This window comes from Vigna angularis, chromosome 2 (assembly GCF_016808095.1).
Source record: "Vigna angularis cultivar LongXiaoDou No.4 chromosome 2, ASM1680809v1, whole genome shotgun sequence".
Classification (NCBI taxonomy): domain Eukaryota; kingdom Viridiplantae; phylum Streptophyta; class Magnoliopsida; order Fabales; family Fabaceae; genus Vigna; species Vigna angularis.
The window spans coordinates 50,037,843-50,060,510 of NC_068971.1; the positions used below are offsets into that span (position 1 = coordinate 50,037,843).

A 22,668-nucleotide genomic window follows, 5' to 3' on the forward strand; every position below is an offset into this window, starting at 1 on the left:
CAAGACTAGAATATAATTCAATGTTAGCCTTTTTAGGAATTCAACTCATCTATCGTATTGGGGAATGAATACCTAAAATAGAATAAGTGATTTATGCATTCTAACACCTTCACGTTGATATTGACTATTATTTTATAAAACTGCCAAATATATCAAATCAAGTAATAAGATAGGTAATTTTAGATATCACTTTTCACGTGAATTTACGTTATCTAACAAAATTATGTTTATTCATTAAGACTAAAATATTTAGTAATTAAAAATATTCATTTTTAATTATAAAATAATTTTAAAATTAAAAAATAATTAAATTAATTTAATGAAATATATAATAAAGATGTGAGATAATTAGATTTCATACACCAAATCAATATAAAAAACATTAAAAATTATATTTTTAATTTTTATTTTAATATTCACACTGAAATATAGCAAATCTTAATATTTTAGAGACAAAAGTTTAAACTTTAATAATAATAACTATAATATCTTAACAAATTTTAATATAAGTTTACATTAAGTTGAATATTTCGATATTGTAAATAATTAAAGATGAAATATGTATGTAGTTGTTCTATTTTAATTTAGTTTTCAACATTATATTCAATAATCAAATATATACAATCAATTGATGCAATTAAAATCGAAAATAAAAAATAAGAATAATGAAAAAAAATATATTGAAATCACAAAAATTGAAAATACATTATGTCCAATTTCTATAAATAAGGGAATTAGTTATATTTATACATTTTGAATAATAGAAAAAGAATAATAACGAATGTCTAAAATATGAGTTCTATAGTATGTATCTTAGATTTAGTTTCTTATATTTAAGAGCGTGTTTTTTTAATTTTGTTAAATCTCTTATTTATATGATCTAGGTAAATTTGCTCAAATTAAAGTAGACTTGAAATTTGTATTTTTTTTAGTAATTGATATAAATAAATATATTTACAACTAATTTTGTTGAGATATTATTTAATCTTTAATAATTTTTATTTATTTGATTTTTTTATAATTGAAGTAACTTAATCAGTTTATAATTAGTTTTGCTAAGATGTTATTCAATTTTCAGTGATTTTTATTTATTTACATAATATTTTCATAAATAAAAACTAAATATTTTTATTTATCAATTTATTAAATAAAAACATTAATTAATAAAAATAACAATAAAAATATAATAAAAGATAAAATAAACAAAACAATTAATTTATTGATTTTTGTGAGATATTGATGTTCAATTAGATTAACTTATTTTTTTTATTAACAGAAAACAAATTATGTTGTTAAGAAAGAAAAAATGATGTTATTTTTTATAGGAATAATAATAACATGTAAAAATGTAAGGGGTCTTTTCTCATTCCTTCTTAAAATGCAAACACACTGGTAATCAATCATTCAGGTGAATGTTTAGAATTTAATTGAGTTTAGTTTATCTAATTCAAATTCTCGTTGTGTTTGATATTTTGGTCAAAGTCCTCTTCTCGTATACTGAGAAGATTGTGTTTTGATAATTACAAAAGTGTAGGGCAGAGGGAGCGGCACTTGAGGGGTCCATGGACTCAGCCCCAACTTTCTTTAAAATTCAGATTATTTTTTTATTCTAAATTATAATTTTTATTCATCAAATGCATTTCAAAATAAATATATATCATTTCTTAAAAAATTTAAAATTATTAATTTTAATATTTATTTTCACATAGCTCTATTAATTTTTTTTACTGGAAATAAAAAACAATGTGTCCCCGTGTAAGTAAATAGTAATATCTTATTTAAATTTACTAACTTAAAAATTCAATGACCTTCCTCTTCACAAAAAAAGTATTAATCTCAGGAAATTAAATTTCTGATTAAATATATATATATATATATATATATATATATATATATATATATATAATTGTATAAGATATTGAAGTCTTCAAACTTTTTTATCTTTGACACCAATTTGTTGTTTGCAGAGAGGTCTGGAGAAAGTTGATATTTAACAAAGTTATATAATTGCACTGGTACAATTATTTTCGAATAAATGGACCTACTTGGCCCTAAGAATCAGTTATTGGGCATATATGCAATAATTTATTTTATGTAGCTTAGCTGTATGTCCTTTCAAATATTTGGTAGTGCCATTCAATTTATTTATTTATTTGTTTGAATTTCATCACGCGGTTTTCTACGAAAGAGATACAATTAACAAAATAAGAGCGAGAAGATTAATTACTTTCTAGAATATTTAAATAATTTTAATTTATTTTGTTAAGTTAAAATATTTGGTAGAAAAATTATGTTATGGCATATTATTCTTTTAAAATATAAAAAAAATAACATATTTTTAGAGGGTCGATGAGAATTTAATTAATAAAAAGCAGAAATTATGATAATCACTTGTTTTTTTTTACAAAATGTAGTGCATGGTTTAAACTTATTTTTACATATAAATAATACTTATAAATCATTCCTCAAATTAATAGATTGATTTTTCTCTTTTTGTAATAAAAGATATATTTGTTTAAAGTCAACTATATTTATTACAATAAATTGGTTTTAAAATTATGTCATGTAGTTTAACATTAAGAAATTTATTTATGAGAATACTTTAATCTTTATCAAGTGAAGATGTCTAGCATCCTCACTAAAGAAAAAGACACATAATGTGATATTGTTGTTACTAATTGATAGTTTGTGGAGGAAATATTCCTTACAACTTTTCCACGAGGCAAAGCTTGAAAATGGGTATATGTTTCACGAAGTAGATTTTAAACTTCTTTCAATTTTACGATTTGTAAGATGTGCTTTTGTATATTGATTAGTGTATATTTAATTTTAAATTTTTTAAATTGTTTTTTTTTTGGTTAAAAGATTAGTCTAATTAAAAAAATTATAATTAGATTTATCGAACTCATGAGATAAAAATATCTTAAAAAATGTTTTTTACTTGTATAAAATATTTTTTTTGGACATTTTAATATTTGTTAATATAGTTGTAGTTAAATTAAGCTTATTTAAAATGAAAGTGTTTTTTACTTCTATAAAATTAAATTAAATTTCTTTCTAAAATAAAATAAATTTATGCATTTAACTTCTATAAACGTTATTTTATCTAATTACTAATTCATAATTCATAATTCATAATTCATATTAATTTACAGATTAAATCTGAATTTAATTTCTCATTTTTTTCACTTATAAATATTTATAACAAAATTACAAAATAACTCCTGCCTTCCTCTCTAACTTGGATTCTAATTATTCAGCAAAACAAAACTTGGACTTTAATTAATTAAAATACTTAAATTATTTCTAGGTGGCTAGTACGTATAATGATAATGATAAAAGATATGAGATAAGATGTAATCGCTAATAATAATCTCGTGTTCGATTTATGATGAGGATAAGCTTTCTCTTGATCTATTTTTTTTTTCTTCATTTACAATAAAATAAAATAAAATGAAAGTTTACTGAAAGAAGCAAAGTATAGCTGTTGAGAGTTTGTGAATTGTAATGGTATCGTTATCTTTATCGTAACAAAAACAAATCCTAAAAGCATGTATAGTGTAGGAAATGGTATAATTAAATACTATTCTTATAGTGAAATATTCCATGTTATTTTTTCTTTTAAATTTCATAACATAACTTTTTTTTGGTCTTTTTTGAATCATTTATCTGTTAGTGCTTTAGTTTTATTCATCAAATTTGTAATTTTGGTGACAAACAAAATTATTAAAATTGATAAAATAAAAGGACACGACTGCTATAGTAAATAATTTCCACAATTGATAAAAACAAGGAAACTGAAATGTAGAAAATAACTAAGCATGGATCCTTTCTATTATTCCAATTTTTTTATTAAGTCTTAAGCAAGTATGTGTGGAGTGGGACTCGTCATTCTATAGACGACAAAACTTGTCCACAAACTGAATGTTTTTTTATGTTTGACATACATAACATTGATTTCGCTTGTTTGCTGACTTTTTCTAATAATTTCTGATACTTTAGGAGTTGACATTCGATCACGATAACCACAACAATTTATTCAAAAAAATTTAAATATAAAAATATATCTTATTATGCATACATTAAATACAATAATCAGAGTACGAAAAATTAGATAATAATGAACTAAACAATTTTAAACATGGAAGTATGGAATATACAGTTAAACATGGAAGTATGGAATATACAGTGTTTTGAGGATTATGCAAAGATATTTCAATTTTATCAACTTTTTCAATCTTAATTTCGTCGTCTACTCATTCATTTTTATCTTGATATTCATTTTCTAAAAGATGGATGAATTGTGTTTGTAGAAGATTATCCGATGTTTAAGTAAGTTTTAAGTGTCACCGAAAAATTAAAATAAAACTTAATGTTCAAAAGTAAAAAAAACATCGATTAATATTATATTTATACCATAATTTAATATTCATGAGTACTTACCTTGATGGGTCTAGATTTAGGTTCAATGGCCCAATGACCCATTTACCTTGACTGAAACAATGATTAATCAAATTTTACTAAATTTCACCATGAGTTGTACATCATTAGATTTGGTAGGCCAACACGTACTTGGCTAGTATATAGTTCACTATTAGTTTCGGCAAGCGACACATGGTACTGGTAGAAGGCATGTAGTCCTCAACGGACGACACCTACCTAATTCTGGTTGGTAGTATATATCCATAAGCAAGAATCACATGACATTCAATAAACCATTAGCTTCAGTAAACGACACATGGTACTGATAGGAGACATACAGTCCTCGACAGGCGACACCTACCCAATCCTAGTTGGCAATATATAGTCATCAGCAAAAATCACATGACATTCAATAGGCAACACTTAACCTTTAGCCCGTAACTTTAAACCCTCAGTATGTGGCACACGACCTTCAACATGCATCACTTAACCTTCGATAGAGAACACTTGACCCTCAACATGCGACACATGACCCTCAACAAGAAGCACTTAACCTTCAACAAGTAACACTCTGCTCTTAACAGGTGATATCCAGGGTGTGTTTTATACTAAGTTACCCTAAGAAGAGATCAATGTTGATAAGGTCGATGGGTACTTAACCATGTACACTATATTTAGAATGTAAGTGTTTGATAAATCTCTATTTAATATGTAAATTAGATGAATGGGTGTAATAAATGAAGGAATTTTGGAGATTATGGTAGTAGATTCCTCTCCTTAATTTGAGTAATTTTCATTTTTGTTGTATTTTAATTATGTATCTTATCAAAAGTTACAAAGTGTTTGATTTTTTTTTCTACCAAATTTTTTGTATTCAAAATATATAATTATTCTATGAGATATAAAGACCTTATTATTTGAAATATACATTAAAAGAATTTATCATAAAAAAATTGGGTCAAAAATCAATTTTTATTTATTTTTAATAAATTGTATAAAGTTAAATGAATATAAAATTATAAAAATACAGCAAAATTGATACAACAAATTTAGGATATTGAAAACGACATGGTAAACCATAAAACAAAAAAGAAAGAGCAAATTGCGAGCACAAATCAACACAAACATATATGTAATTTCGTGGTGGATATCAAATAATCATACAAATATAGAACACATATCTTAATAACGTACGTAGACCACAAAAGCGTCATTGTAATGAGAGATAAATCACGAGAAAGAACAAGTTGAGAATCCTTATTTAAACCAATCGACATTAGACAAATAATGCATTATTTTAGAATATTATAAGTATAATTATAGTGTTATCTTTAAATTTAAGTTAAATGTAATTATACATTAATTAAGTTCATTGAATATAGCAAAATAGTTTTATACAATTTAACTATTGTACATAGAAAAGAAAATATTTATATTTATTATGTACATTTAATAATTAAACTAGAACCGATTCCTAATTTATTCTTGTAGTCGAAATCTATAATGGTATTTTATTTACAAAATTGTAATCAGTCATTTTTTTTATCTTGTATTTTAGTTCGTTAGATGTTAAACGCGTGACGTTAAACGTTATTTTTGTACTAGTGACTAGTAGTCTCCGATCTTCAAAGAGACCACCACAAAATTAGAAGACTTAAAAAACCTTAAAGAGAAGTGTGAGAACTTAAAAAAATTGATTTTTAAACATAGTGTTTTAGAATAATATAACTTAATTTAAAAAATCATATTCATATTAAAACATTTTAATATTAAAATATTTGAGTTTTACTATTTTAAACACAATACCAAGTCTAAAAATATAATTTTCTAAATCTTTACATGAATTATTTAAAATACAAAAGTTGATGTTATCCATTAGAAAACATGATAAAGGAATATTAAGTTAAAATATTCTATTTCATAGAATAATGCATTATTTAAAAATATTATAAGCATAATGATAGTGCTATCTTTAAATTTAAGTTGAATGTAACTGTACATTAATTAAATTCATCAAAATATAGAAAAATAGTTGTATATAATTTAGCTAATGTATATAGAAAAGAAAATATTTATATTTATTCTGTACATTTGATAATTAAACTAGAAACGATTACTAATTGAAGTTTTAAGCAACCATGAAACACGGGACTAGCATACAGACGACAATTGAGAGAAAAAACTTGGATGTTTGCGAAGCCTTTGACATATGCATAACATTAACCTGGCCGCTGAATTTTTCTAAATCCTCTGCACATGCTTTCAAATACTTTAAGTGTAGTTGACATTCGATAACGATAATTGTTCAACTACCTGACTTATGCAAATCACTTAATATTCAAACATGGAATTTGTTGTCTTGATGAATGGGCGAAAACGTGTTCGATCAAATCATTGTTTTTCCCTGAAAACCTTAAACTATACTTTTGTCTAATTCGTCTTCCAAGCTGAAGGGACACAATCATGTACATTTAACTTGTAACACTACACTCACTACTACAAAACTACAGAGGGTTTGGTCAAGCCTAAGAGATTGTCCAAAAATGGTTGACCCAGAAGCTACGACAGCAAGGAATATATGTGCAGAGTGCTGGCATATTAACCACTGTACAATTTAGTAACCTATTCAACTCTCTTAACACAAACACTCACCAAAAAGAAAAAGAACTCTTTCAACATAAACTGACTTTATTATAGAATGACAAACCAATTGAGAGAAGTATTTTGATAGAAAAAGTAACAATATCACGTGAAACCAATGGTAGGTGACATTATCTTAATGCTACTGGATACATACATGCATGCGATGATTGAAGTTGTCATTTATTATACATGGTTGAAGCTGCTTTGAGGGCACAAGTTTCCTTCTCAGATTAATCTTCTCACACAATTTAATATTATGTTGTATGTAATGCTTAACTGGATTTGCTAGACTAAAATGACTTGCTAGGCCTATAAAAGGGAGCAAATGCTCTTGTAATCAACCACTGCACTCACTGATTAAGAGTTAAGACAAGTGCCTAGCATATTAGTCACACAAAGGGATTAAAAACAGGATGAAGACGAGAGCTTTTGTCGTAGCTTGTTTGGCACTGTTCTGTATCCTAGGGGTTTGTCAAGGTGGCGACCTTAGAAAAAAATTCTACAAGCTGACATGTTCTCAAGCCGAGGACATTGTTAGGACCAAAATCCAGGAACATGTCTCTGCAAGACCTGAATTGCCTGCCAAGTTGATCAGACTGCATTTTCATGATTGTTTTGTCAGGGTGAACATTCATAGTTCCTGCTCTTTAATAATTTTTGTTACACCCTATGTGCCTCATTTCAAATTTAAATACAACAGAGCTAATTTAGAGTTACACACCGATTCACACGACATGGTTGTGATTGTAATCAACATTTCAGGGTTGTGATGGTTCGGTTTTGCTGGACTCCACTGCCAGCAACACAGCAGAAAAGGATTCGATTCCGAACTTATCTCTGTCGGGCTTCGATGTCATTGATGACATAAAAGCATCATTGGAGGAAAAATGTCCTGGAACTGTATCATGTGCTGACATACTTGCATTGGCCGCTAGGGATGCTGTTTCTGTCCAGGTATATGCAAAACCTAAACATTATACATACTACAATCTTGTGTTATGCATGTAGCTGACTGGTAATATTTGCAGTTCAATAAGCCTATGTGGGAAGTGCTTACCGGTAGAAGGGATGGGAGAGTATCCATAAGTGGTGAAGCCTTAGCCAATCTGCCAGCCCCTTTTTTCAACATCACCCAGCTCAGACAAAGCTTTGAGAGTAAAAAGCTCACAGTGCATGATCTGGTTGTGTTATCAGGTACATTTTCTGTGCAAAGTTGTGTTAAATGTACATAATATGAATGACAAATAAACCTGTTGGCTACGTGTTTGTATATATATATATAGGAGCACACACAATTGGGGTAGGTCATTGCAACTTATTCAGTAACAGGCTTTTCAACTTCACCGGAAAGGGTGATCAAGATCCTTCTCTGAATCCTACTTATGCAACTCTTTTGAAGACAAAATGTCAAAGTCTGAGTGACACCACCACTACAGTAGAGATGGATCCTGACAGTTCAAGCACCTTTGACAATGACTATTACTCTATCCTTCTTCAAAACAAGGGTCTATTCCAATCAGATGCTGCCCTTTTAACAGCCAAGGTCTCAAGAAACATTGTGAATGAATTGACCAAACAAGACAAGTTCTTCACAGAGTTTGGGCAGTCAATGAAGAGAATGGGAGCGATTGAGGTCCTCACCGGCTCGGATGGTGAAATTAGAACCAAGTGCTCTGTTGTCAACTCTTAATGAACTCTTTTCTTTTCATTTCTCCTGTTTCTTTTCCTACATTTTTTCTTTGAGAAGCCATTCAGTTAAATTTTCTTTGTACACCTTCAAAATTATTTCAGGAATAAAGGTTGTGTTTAATTAATAGTACCAACTTCTCTTCATTGACTTCACATTTATATTGAATAGCTTGAGAGATTTTTAACATTATTCTACTCACGCATAGCTTGGTCTAATTTTTGGAGGAATGATTTTAGTAGATTTGCGAGTTTCTCACTTTTGTAATCACCCACTAAAACACAGACAGATTTGGGGTGATTTATATTGAAATGTTGTCTTTACCTTCCCTAGTTTAAAGAAATACCACTATCAAATTACAGTATTTGAATCCAAGGATTTTATAATCGATTCCAACCCATTAATAATAATAATAATAATAAAGGATGGTTTGAGATTCATGGTGCATAGCTTTATCTTTTGAAAACTATTAAGAACTTTGTTACTGTGCATGCCCTAGCTGACCACGAGTAACATTGTTACTGTGCCTTCCTAGCTGAGAATCACGAGTAACTGTGTTACTTTGGTTGGCTTATGCAGAGATTCGATTCTCTGCCTGCTTGACACAACCACACAGAAAGATTCCTGGCAGCAATGCAGTGGTAGCTTTGAATTTCAATTGTTTTGACCACGGAAGAGCATTGATAAGACAGTTTGGTTGGTATATATGGTTGATTTGTGTTATAAGTGTGAGTGTATCGTCTATTGACTGAGGCAGAAAGAGAACTCATCTCATCTCATTTGTCACTTGTGTGGTGTGTTGTGCTTGTGCTTGTGAAGAAGTGTCGTGTACTGAGTGAACAAGTTTGTGTTCATTGCAGTGAAGACGAGGATAGTCATTCTTTTTGTGTGAAGCTATGTTTTTTTGCAGGTTGGAGGAATGTTTGGTTGGAGATGATAAAGGTTGATGGCTAAAGACGAAGATGAAGGCTCTTGAAGATGAAGACCATGAAGATCAGAGGTCGAAGAAGGAGTTGAATTGATATTTGTTCTGTTTCTTTTCCTACATTTTTTCTTTGAGAAACAATTGAGTTAAATTGGCTTTGTACACCTTCAAAAATGATTTCAGGAATAAAGGTTATGTTTAATTAATAGTACCAACTTCTCTTCATTGACTTCACATTTCTATTATATAGCTTGAGAGATTTTTAACATCGTTCTCCTCTGAGAGTGGATCCCATAGACTGAACATGACTGATATGACAATATTTATTAATAATTATTTATTTATGATAATATCAATAACCCTTAAATACAAATTAACAAAAACTACTTCAACTTTAATAATTTATCCATTTATCATTAAGTATGTGTTCCCTTGAAAGATGTGATTTGAGGAAAAGAGAAAAATGATGAATTTGAAGGTATTTGAGAATAAATTGTTTGATGTTTTTTTTTTAAGAATTTGAAGATGAGTAAAAGTGAAATTGAAAGTAAAATTTGTGAAAATTTAGGAAGGATTGAACTAATGAAATATATTAAAAAATTATTTTAATAGATAAAAAATGAAGATAACCAAATTGTCCTAGTAATAATAATATAAAATGATATTTATAAATAAAATAATTTTTGGTAAAAATAATTTTAAATAGTAGAATAAAAAATAATAAAATAATTAAAAGAAAAAAAATGATATATTATTATGTTTAGTTTTCTCCAAGCTGGTTTAAAGATATTAATAACAGAAAAAGAAAATTAAAGTATGCCGGCTTTAAAAATTATTTAAAAGAGAAATATGCATATCTAAAACGGTTAAGATATACTTGATATTTATTATTTTATTTCATATTTATTTTTTCCACTCTTGTTACTAATATTTGTTGATGTGTACTGTAATATTCATTGTGCAGTCAAATATAATACAAGATAGGAAAAATAAAGAACGTGATAAGAGTTAAGATTACTTTTAATTTATACCATACAATAATTGCATATATATTTCATAAGAACAAACTAATGACATAATGCAATATAAAAATATGACAAAATTACTTTTTTTTATAATTTTGACACGTTAAAATTGTAATTTCCTTCAAATATTAAAAATGAACAGGTTTATTTAAAGACGACATTGTTATTTTAATAAATTAATTAATTAATTAGTTTAATTATGCATAATAAAGTTATTATAATTAAAAATGTTTAACTAAGTTATACGTTTATGATAAATGTTAATATTTTTAATTAAACTTGTATCCCGTGTTAATATTTTTCAATTAATCAGATGATGTTTGATTATTATTTTATTTTATATTTTATTAATGTCGGTCCTATTTGAGACTACGTCAGTCCCATTCGAGACTACGTCGATCTCATTCGAGACGACGTCTAAGTCGTAAAAAAATTAATATTGACACCTAAAATGAAGTATTTTTACACCATTTTGACGTCTGTGGAGGGAACCGGTCTAATTCAAATTAAATGTAGGAGACCTATATTCGACGTTTAAAGTCAATAAAATTATGATTTTTCAATTCTATTTGTAGACCATTTAACGTTTGTGGGGGTGGAGAGCTGACATCTATAACATATTTTACGTCAGAACCCGTAGTCGACATCTATAATGTCGTTTTATTTACAAAATTATCATCGATCATTCTTTTATGTTACACGTTACACGCGTGATGTTAAACGCCTGATGTTAAATACTATTTTTGCATTAATGACTAGTGTTCTTCGATTTTTAAAGAGATGACTGTGAAATTAGAAGAGTTAAAAAAACTTAAAAAGAAATATAAAAACTTTAGAAAAATGATTTTTAGACATAGTATTTTATAATAATATAACTTAGTTTACAAAATTTCTATTTATATTAAAAAAAATTAATATTAAATAATCAAGTTTCACAATTTTTAACCCATTATCAGTTTTTAAAATATAATTTTCTAAATCTTTAGATGAATTATTTAAAATACAAAAGTTGATGTTATCCATTGGAAAACATGATAAAGGAATATCATCAAGTAACTTAAAATATTTCATAGAATAATGCATTATTTTAAAATATTATAAGTATAATTATAGTGCTATGTTTAAATTTAAGTTAAATGTAATTGTACATTAATTAAATTCATTAAAATATAGCAAAATAGTTGTATATAATTTAGCTATTGTTCATAGAAAAGAAAAATATTTATATTTATTCTGTACGTTTGACAATTAAGCTAGAAACGATTCCTAATTGAAGTTTTAAGCAATCATGAAACACGGGACTATACAGACGACAAAGTTGAGAGAAAAAACTTGGATGTTTGCGATGCCTTCTACATATGCATAACATTAACCTGGCCGCTGAATTTTTCTAAATCATCTGCACATGCTTCAAATACTTCAAGTGTAGTTGACATTCGATAACGATAATTGTTCAACTACCTAACTTATACAAATCACTTAATATTCAAACATGGAATTTGTTGTCTTGATGAATGGGCGAAAACGTGTGGCTCGATCAAATCATTGTTTTTCCCTGAAAAACTTAAACTATACTTTTTGTCTAATTTGTCTGCCAAACTTAAGGGTCACAATCATGTACATTTAACTTGTAAAACTACACTCACTACTACAAAACTAAAGAGGGATTGGTCTAGCCAAGAGAATGTCCAAAAATGGTTGACCCAGAAGCTATGACAGCAAGGAATATATGTGCATAGTGCTGGCATATTAACCACTGTACAATTTAGTAACCTATTCAACTCTCTTAACACAAACACTCACCAAAAAGAAAAAGAACTCTTTCAACACGAACTGACTTCATTATAGAATGACAAACCAATTGAGAGAAGTATTTTGATAGAAAAAGTAACAATATCATGTGAAACCAATGGTAGGTGACATTATCTTAATGCTACTGGATACATACATGCATGCGATGATTGAAGTTGTCATTTATTATATATGGTTGAAGCTGTTTTGAGGGCACAAGTTTCCTTCTCAGATTAATCTTCTCACACAATTTAATATTATGTTGTATGTAATGCTTAACTGGATTTGCTAGACTAAAATGACTTGGAAGGCCTATAAAAGGGAGCAAATGCTCTTGTAATCAACCACTGCACTCACTGATTAAGAGTTAAGACAAGTGCATAGCATATTAGTCACACAAGGGGATTAAGAACAGGATGAAGATGAGAGCTTTTGTTGTAGCTTGTTTGGCACTGTTCTGTATCCTAGGGGTTTGTCAAGGTGGCGACCTTAGAAAAAAATTCTACAAGCTGACATGTTCTCAAGCCGAGGACATTGTTAGGACCAAAATCCAGGAACATGTCTCTGCAAGGCCTGAATTGCCTGCCAAGTTGATCAGACTGCATTTTCATGATTGTTTTGTCAGGGTAAACATTCATAGTTCCTGCTCTTTAATAATTTTTGTTACACCCTATGTGCCTCATTTCAAATTTAAATACAACAGAGCTAATTTAGAGTTACACACCGATTCACACGACATGGTTGTGATTGTAATCAACATTTCAGGGTTGTGATGGTTCGGTTTTGCTGGACTCCACTGCCAGCAACACAGCAGAAAAGGATTCGATTCCGAACTTATCTCTGTCGGGCTTCGATGTCATTGATGACATAAAAGCATCATTGGAGGAAAAATGTCCTGGAACTGTATCATGTGCTGACATACTTGCATTGGCCGCTAGGGATGCTGTTTCTGTCCAGGTATATGCAAAACCTAAACATTATACATACTACAATCTTGTGTTATGCATGTAGCTGACTGGTAATATTTGCAGTTCAATAAGCCTATGTGGGAAGTGCTTACCGGTAGAAGGGATGGGAGAGTATCCATAAGTGGTGAAGCCTTAGCCAATCTGCCAGCCCCTTTTTTCAACATCACCCAGCTCAGACAAAGCTTTGAGAGTAAAAAGCTCACAGTGCATGATCTGGTTGTGTTATCAGGTACATTTTCTGTGCAAAGTTGTGTTAAATGTACATAATATGAATGACAAATAAACCTGTTGGCTACGTGTTTGTATATATATATATAGGAGCACACACAATTGGGGTAGGTCATTGCAACTTATTCAGTAACAGGCTTTTCAACTTCACCGGAAAGGGTGATCAAGATCCTTCTCTAAATCCTACTTATGCAACTCTTTTGAAGACAAAATGTCAAAGTCTGAGTGACACCACCACTACAGTAGAGATGGATCCTGACAGTTCAAGCACCTTTGACAATGACTATTACTCTATCCTTCTTCAAAACAAGGGTCTATTCCAATCAGATGCTGCCCTTTTAACCGCCAAGGTATCGAGAAACATTGTGAATGAATTGACCAAACAAGACAAGTTCTTCACAGAGTTTGGGCAGTCAATGAAGAGAATGGGAGCCATTGAAGTCCTCACCGGCTCGGATGGTGAAATTAGAACAAAGTGTTCTGTTGTCAACTCTTAATTAACTCTTTTCTTTTCATTTCTTCTGTTTCTTTTCCTACATTTTTTCTTTGAGAAGCCATTCAGTTAAATTTGCTTTGTATACCTTCAAAATTCATTTCAGGAATAAAGGTTGTGTTTAATTAATACTACCAACTTCTCTTCATTGACTTCACATTAATATTGTATAGTTTGAGCGATTTTTAACGTGATTAAGAGTATCATGATAGATGTTGATTTGACATACTTAATAAAAATAAAATAATTTAAAAAAAATAAATTTTTATAATTTTTTGAAAAAGAGGAAAATGAAAAATAAAAAAAATAATGTTAAATGAATGTAAAATAATTACATGTATCAAAATATATATTCTTTTTTTAACCTTGTTAAACTATTAAAATGTATCCCGTAAACTAAAGGGGACTGATATGGCAATATTTATTTTTGATAATATGAATAACAGTGATTCATAACAAATTTTGACGGTCAACTTCACATGCAAACCTTTAAATCTAAAATCAACACAAGGCTTTGTAGTTTAAATTGTGATTTAAATAAAGTTAGATCCCCTTACATTAAATTTCCTTTATTTTTATGGAAATTACCTGATAGAAACTCCTGTATTACCTCTAGGTTCTAAATAGACAATGTTTTATATTTTAATTTGTGTTTTAAAAATGATTAGAATCATAAAATCATATTATTCTTGTCTACTCTTATAAGTTAAGATTGAAAATAATTTTTATTAATTTATTTCATCTATAAAAATCGAACTTTATATTTAATAAAATTCGAAAAAGCTTTTCTACTTACAAGATTGAAAAAAAAACAGTAATAAAAGATTACAACTTTAAACCAACATTTAATTTTCCTTTTAAATTACAATTTTAAACCAACATTAAAATATTTTTTAAAATTTCATTCTCTCAAACAAGGCAACAAGAAAAATGAAGTTTGATAAAAAAAAACAGAGTTCAACATTTTTTTTCAGATGAACAATTATATATTACTATATTTTTACTTTTCTCCAAGCTGGTTTAAAGATATTAATAACTGACAGAGAAAAATAAAGTATGTGGCTTTAAAAGTTATTTAAAAGATAAATGTGCAGGATCTAAAACAGTTAAAATACACTTAATATTTAGTATTATTTTACATCATCATTTAAAATTCTTTTAGCTATTTTCAGTTTCATATTTATTTTTTCCACTCTTGTTACAAATATTTGTTCATGTGTACTGCAATATTCATTGCGCAGTCAAATATAATAAGATTTAACATTACTTTTAATTTATACCATACAATAATTGCATATATATTTCATAAGAACAAACTAATGACATAATGCAGTATAAAATATGACAAAATTACTTTTCTTTATATATAATTTTGACACGTTAAAATTGTAACTTCCTTCAAATATTAAAAATAAACAGGTTTATTTAAAGACGACATTGTTATTTTAATAAATTAATTAATTAAATAGTTTAATTATGCATAATAAAGCTATTATAATGAAAATGTTTAACTAAGTTTAACGTTTATGATAAATTTTAATACTTTTAATTAAATTTATATTAAATTTTCTCTAAATACTTAACATTTTTTATATTTTTCAATTAAATTCTTTTCATTTAACTTTTCAATTAACCATGTGTGATTATTATTTTATTTTGTATTTTATTTATTTTTCTTTATACGTTAAGATAGATGAGTGTTTTTTTTTTCTGATACAAAATGATATTATACAACATAAATATTATTATTGAAAATTTGTGGATAATAATATTATTATATTTTATGATAGTCTTTAGTTGTTGTAAACATAACATGAAAATAATGTATGAGTATAACAATCTTATTATTTAGTACACATTCTTATTTTACATTAATTACAATATCGTTAGTAAAAATTAAATATATCTATAATTCATAAATTTGAATCAAAATTGAAATTCATTTATGATTCAAATATTAATATATTTTAGTTTCAAATTTTAAAAATATATAAATAAAATAATTTAAATTATTTAAATTATTATCGAATTTAATATAATTGAATTAAAAAGTATATTTATTTATTTTTAAAGTTTATAAATGTATTAAAATTTAATAAATGTACGAATTTCAATTTCGCCTTCATATATTTAATCTTGTTGATAATAAAACTTTATATTTATTAAAAAAGAAAATAATCATGTCTCAACTAGAAACGATGAACAATAATTTAATTTAAAAAATATCAACATTTTGAGTAGTAATTTATCACACAAATTTAAGAATAACAACTAAAAATACGAAAATTTATCATGTATTTAGAATATAATTAAACCATTTTTTAATATATAAAAGCATCACACTTAATACAAAACTTATAATATAAAACACATTTATTATATTATAATCTTTTCTCTCTCTCTCTCTCTCTCTCTCTCTCTATATATATATATATATATATATATATATATATATATATATATATATATATATATTATCTATACTTACATATTTAACATGTAGAGTAGTTGATTTTTAATTTCGTTCATTTTCCTAATGCAAAAGCATACTATATCAACAAAATAAGACGAGAATAAAGATTTAGAAGATCCCTCTTGGTATAATACTTATTTTTATTTTTGTTGTTGTGATTAGATAGTTATTTTCTCTTCCCATCGATTACAAATTGATATTTCTTTATTTTTCATGTGATTTTTTACAGTTTTTATTTTCATATTTTTTAAATATAATTTTGGTTCAATTTTGATTTTGTTTTATACTTATATATTTATATTTATATTTGAGCTAACTAGTTTTTTTTAATAATATCATAAACAAACAAGTTAGATGAAAATAAAATAAATATAGCACATGACAGAAAATGAGAAAAAAAAAATCAAGTTTCAGACTTTTCTACAAATATGATGATCAAATTCGTAAAAGAAATTAAAAAATCGAAATCTTATTTCAAAGCATGAAGAGCATCAAAATTAAGATTTACTCTCCACTGCTTCTGTTATATAAAAAGGATAATAACTAAACAGAAAGAGTGAAATAAGGTTTCTGCTTGCAACTCTTTTCTGCATCTTCCGAATAACTTTTAAAAATATGTATATTTCTTTCAAAATTATTTATTAATCTATACAGAAGATAGATTTCATTGTTACTTTTTTTATCTTTTCATCAAACAGTCTAATCTTTTAATAGATAAAAAATAATCAAATAAATTTTTAATTCAAGATAGTGACTATATATAAAAATTTTAATATCACCTTCACAAAATATATATATATATATATATATATATATATATATATATATATATATATATATATATATATATATATATATATACACACACATATATATTAAATTATATTGCTTTAATATTTTTCAATATATTTTTCACAAAATTATGTGTACATATATTTAAAATTATATTATTTTAATGTAATAAAAAAATATAAATACACGTGCCAGTATTTTATTAAAAGAAATAAATTATACAATTTAGAAAAGTTTTGATTTAGTAACTAAGAATCCAGAATGTTGTTGACGCATAATTTGGAATTAGATTTTAACTGTTTTGGAATAATATTTTTCTAAAATGTTAATGCAGATGTAATGCATTTGAATAATATTAAAAAAATATAAGAATATGAAAAAAAAATCTTCAATCTTGTGTAACGGAATAAAACAGTAAAATCAATGAAATAATATGAATTTAGAGATATAAGAGAAGGCCCAATACGAGCGAAGTGGGGCTATATATATGTATTTTACTATCTGTCACTCTCATCATCACACCACCCTCCTTCTTCTTCACCCTCAAACCTCTTTTGCTTCCCTGCACCTTTTCTACTTCCACAAGCCATCAGTCATTCTACATTCTATTCCCCAATTTCACTCCTAAATATTTTCTATATAACCCTAATTCCACATTCAAACGCAAATCCCAAACATAAGCAACCCTCAATTCATCACCATGATGCTCAGACTTCGAAGCCGCGACGGCCTGGAGCGAGTAATCGTCGAAAACCCGCACACCACCACAGTGTCGGAGCTGAAACGGATTATCGAAGCCCAATTGAGAATTCCGGTTCACAACCAAACCCTCTCCACCAACCAGAACCTTCTATTGGTGAAATCGCGTGAAGATCTCCATCGATTCACCGATATGGCCAATCCCGACCTCACTCTCTCGTCTCTCAACCTCGCCCACGGCTCAATCGTCTTTTTGACATACGAAGGCGAGCGCCACGTGGCGGGCCCTGCCTTCAACCCAGCGGGGTCCTTCGGCCGCAAGATGACCATGGATGACCTCATCGCCAAGCAGATGCGCGTCACGCGCCAGGAGAATCCGCACTGCGAGCTCGTCTCCTTCGACCGCGACTGCGCCAACGCGTTCCAGCATTACGTGAACGACACGCTGGCGTTCGCGGTCAAGCGCGGCGGCTTCATGTACGGCACTGTTTCCGAGGAGGGGAAGGTCGAGGTGGACTTTATCTACGAGCCGCCGCAGCAGGGTTCGGAAGAGAATCTCTTGTTTTTCAGAGACCCCGAAGAGGAGAAACTCGTGGAGGCTATTGCGGCGGGGTTGGGGATGAGAAGGGTAGGGTTCATTTTCACGCAGACGATAAGCCAGGACAAGAAGGACTATACTTTGTCGAATAGGGAGGTGCTTCAGGCTGCGGAGTACCATGCTGAGAGTGGATTGAAAGAGTGGGTTACTGCGGTTGTTAAACTTGAGGTGAATGATGATATGAGTGCGGATGTGCATTTTGAAGCGTTTCAGATTAGTGATGTGTGCGTGAGATTGTTCAAGGAAGGGTGGTTTGAGACTGAGATAAAGGAGGACGATGATCCCAAGTTATCTAAGATGAAGAAGGATGTCGTTGTTGGGGTTAAGGATACCAAAGAAGTTGACAATGATTTCTTCTTGGTCGTCGTCAAAATCTCAGATCATCAGGTATGGTTCCTTGTTTGTATTCTCTTTATGCTTGCTCCATGTCAATGTGATAGTGATTGTCTATTATAAGTTACCATGTTTGCTGAACTATGGTGGGCGTCTGTTGTACTCGTCTTCTGTTCTGCCCTTAGGCTGCATTTTAGCTCAGCCGCTAAGACTTATTCTTCGTCTATACCATTGGTTTTCTTTTACAACTGTTTGTTAAAGATTAATTATTTTTCTCATAACCATTAGGATAAACATCGAATTTTTTTGTTTTCATAAGGTGCTTGCAGCTTTAATCTTTAAACTGTAGAATTGCTGTTGATTCTGCCACAATTGGGGTTGCAAGAACTCCTATTTTTTAAAATCGAAATTTTTTGGGGTGGATGTGGAGAGGGAATCGATGGAAAGGAAATAATTCCACATTCTTCTATTTTCTTTTGGAGCATTTGGGGTAACCATTAAGTACAGTACGTTTGACAATTTAATGCTGATTTTAGGCAATTCACGTTGATATTTAATTATGGTACCAAATGGTGGCTTACTCTGCGCTATTGTTGGGTATGGTTCTTTTTACGGATGGATCAGTTGGACTGTATAGGGTATGAATTCATGGTAGTAAAGGAAGAGAATAGCTGTTTCAGCAGCATAAGCTAATTCCATCCTTTTGAGGACGTGCCTAATTAGATTCAGTGTACTGTAGTAAAGTCAAGAAAGCCCGATTCAGAGTGATTTTCTCTTCTTCCATACATCAAGTTTAATTAGTTAAAGTACCATGGATTCCTTGGGGATGGATAGTGTGACATGATCCTATATCTGAACTCTCCTTTTCATTGTCTACTGTTGTGAGTATAGGCTTAATATCTGATCTGGAAGTTTGCACAGATTTAGAGAACAGATTTCAGCGTATTGAAGTAATAAATGGATAATCTCTGTATTTTATGACTGAAAATTTGATCAACAAGCGCTAGTTTAATGTAAATAGTGTTCTTTTTTAATCATGTCACTTAGTTGTTCTAGTCTTTAACCTCTTTAGGGAATCAATAAATATTTCCACCTGTATTATTCTTCTTCCTGCAAACTAGTTAATTCCCTGAACATGATTTATCTGGAAGGTATATATTTTGGTTTAAGGAGTCTTCTGATAACTTAAAATGTGAAAAGAGTATGGAAGGATCATATGACATTTCTTAGTTATCAATTGCTACTACATAGGCTTTCTTTGTTAAATAGTTGTCCTGTATTTGTTAGGTATTGGATAGGTAATGTTTGATGACCCCGCTTATTTTTGGTCGTTTTTCTCCTTTATAGGAGAGAAGATGGACCAATTATAATTTTAAGAAAAGGAGCTTCTGTAATCAACCATTTTAACAAAAAGACCTTAAAAAAATAAGCAGCTTCTAGTACAGTTGGTCCCGAGCTTTTAAAGGAGTTAGTTTTAGTAGTTTTTGACTTCTAGCCCATATTTTTCTTTTTGTTTTGAACATCAGGATTCAGTAATTCCTTACCCAAAAAAATTTAACTCAATAAGTATGTGTTAAGCTAAAAGAATTATAGAAATACTATTTAGTTAAAAAATCTAAGCTCTAAAATAGACAGTCAGGCATATGGTCTCTGTAACCAGGGTTAGCCAAATTTATGTGCTGCAGATTGCTAAATGATTGACTATATTTTCTTTTCTCTCTTTATTTGAAGTGATAAACTGTCAAATGTTATACAGATGTCAACACAAGTTTTTTAATCTTTTTTTTGTATATCTGTGACTTGAACCCAAATGTTACTATAATTTCAGCCTTCATAAAAAAATGTTTCTTTTCTTCAAAGCATAAAAATTATATAGTTTGATTTGTAAATTATAACCGTCAGTAACTTACCAGTGAATTGTCACCAAAATGCAGGGTCCTCTTTCATCTTCGTTTCCCGTTGAGAACCGGAACACTCAGATGACTATGAAGGCTTTGAAGAATCATCTGGACAGGACAAAAAGTCTTCCATTTGTGAAGCGAATTTCTGATTTTCACCTTCTTCTTGTACTGGCAAGGGTTTTAGACTTGAATGCTGATGTCCCTGCATTGACGGCATGTGTGCACACACAGACTTCTATACCAGAAGGTTACCAGATCCTTATTGAGTCTATGGCAAATACCGCGTGATGCTTTATGCAGATACTGTGGCCTCATTTAGAATGGTGTCAAGAGAATTATGCACTCTACATTCAGGCCCTTTGCAGCAACACGGTGCATATTGCTCCATAGCACTCGCACAATGTTTATGTTGGAGATTTGTACATTGCTTCTTCATAGTATTGCCACTGAAAATCTCGGATCTCTCGATTTACTGAAAATGAGCTGATATGGTTCACTTGTTTTATTGTTTAAATTAATTAGAGATAACTCTTACCACCATTAGTCACTATTTTAAGGGTGATAATGTTTCAAATTATATAGTATGAAGACGATGTTTTTTAACTGTGTTCACGGCTTCTGCAATTTTTTTCACATACACTGCGTGTTCAGTGGGTATCAATCTTATCTATGAACAATTTCGTTAATATGGTGCTCCGTGAAGGTTTCTAGGCACGCATAAAGAAGGTCTAGTCCTATGTTACCTCCCTATTTCTAAAGGCAAAAAACACTGGAATGTGATGGCTGTATATGTTCTGCATCCATTGAAAAATAATATTGAGTTTTTTTTCTAAGTACTTTTAAAAAGAAAAGGCAATAAATATATATATCTAAAAGATAAATACATTATGGATTGACTGATTTATCAAAAAAAAAATCTTAATGACTTTTTAAATTAATATAAACTAATTGAATATTTAGGAAAAAATTTCGTTATTTTTTCTTCTAAAATTTCTTATAGAAAACAAAAGGAAATAAAAAGTTATAGTGTTACAACAGATAGAAAACAATGGAGGAAATTAAATGATGTCGTGGTGTTTAGTATAACTTTAGTGCATTGAAGCATCCTTCATATTTTTTTAGTTTTGTATAATAAAAGTGATAAATAAGAATAATTTTTTTATTGTATAATTAAATTTATTAAATTGATATAATTGATAAATAAATAAATATCAAATATAGTAAATTGGGAGTTTATAAGAAAAATATAATGTATTGAAACTAAAGTAAATAAAGCGCGGTAACATGGAGAATAATTTAACAAGTGATAAGATTTTACTGTTTATATTAACCGTTGTTTCTCATATAACTTTGATTTCTCCTATTTGAATGTTTTTTTTTTTACTTATTTGGAATTTGACTGGTTCATTTTATTATGAACATAATTTGTAGATGATCTTACTGATTACTTATGATGCATATGGGATAATGTATTAAATTGAGTCGTATATAAGTTTTAAATTCAACCACCAGTTTTTGTGTTATTATTGTTTGTTCAAATTCTCATTTATTGTTAATTCGGACTACAATATGAACAATATTTTCAAGATTTATGAATTCTAATTTCATCTTCTTCAAAATAAAGATTATTAGTGTGTTTGTATGGATTCAATTTAATATCTCACCCAAATGTGTCATACGAAATAAAGAA

The 22,668-nt window shown here is 28.9% G+C and overlaps 2 protein-coding genes across 2 annotated transcripts; both read left to right on the plus strand.

The window, feature by feature from the left end:
- Window positions 1-7,448: 7,448 nt before the first annotated feature.
- Window positions 7,449-14,316, plus strand: LOC108328669 (uncharacterized). Its single transcript, XM_017562561.2, has 8 exons — window positions 7,449-7,688; window positions 7,828-8,019; window positions 8,094-8,259; window positions 8,349-8,743; window positions 12,886-13,119; window positions 13,259-13,450; window positions 13,525-13,690; window positions 13,780-14,316. The coding sequence occupies exons 1-8, from the start codon at window positions 7,479-7,481 to the stop codon at window positions 14,184-14,186; spliced, it is 1,962 nt and encodes a 653-aa protein (XP_017418050.2). The 5' UTR covers window positions 7,449-7,478; the 3' UTR covers window positions 14,187-14,316.
- Window positions 14,317-17,954: 3,638 nt separating this feature from the next.
- On the plus strand, window positions 17,955-21,588 carry LOC108329756 (NPL4-like protein 1). The gene is made up of 2 exons (XM_017564117.2): window positions 17,955-19,131; window positions 21,012-21,588. The coding sequence occupies exons 1-2, from the start codon at window positions 18,148-18,150 to the stop codon at window positions 21,264-21,266; spliced, it is 1,239 nt and encodes a 412-aa protein (XP_017419606.1). The 5' UTR covers window positions 17,955-18,147; the 3' UTR covers window positions 21,267-21,588.
- The last annotated feature ends 1,080 nt before the right edge of the window (window positions 21,589-22,668 follow it).

Bases quoted from the DNA above. Each gene is read 5' to 3' on its own strand.
- LOC108328669 (XM_017562561.2), top strand. From the start codon at position 7,479: ATGAAGACGAGAGCTTTTGTCGTAGCTTGTTTGGCACTGTTCTGTATC. The intron at 8,744-12,885 runs GTCAACTCTTAA...ATAGCATATTAG, and splicing joins TTAGAACCAAGTGCTCTGTT to TCACACAAGGGGATTAAGAA. The intron at 13,451-13,524 runs GTATATGCAAAA...TAATATTTGCAG, and splicing joins GGGATGCTGTTTCTGTCCAG to TTCAATAAGCCTATGTGGGA.
- LOC108329756 (XM_017564117.2), top strand. From the start codon at position 18,148: ATGATGCTCAGACTTCGAAGCCGCGACGGCCTGGAGCGAGTAATCGTC. The intron at 19,132-21,011 runs GTATGGTTCCTT...ACCAAAATGCAG, and splicing joins TCAAAATCTCAGATCATCAG to GGTCCTCTTTCATCTTCGTT.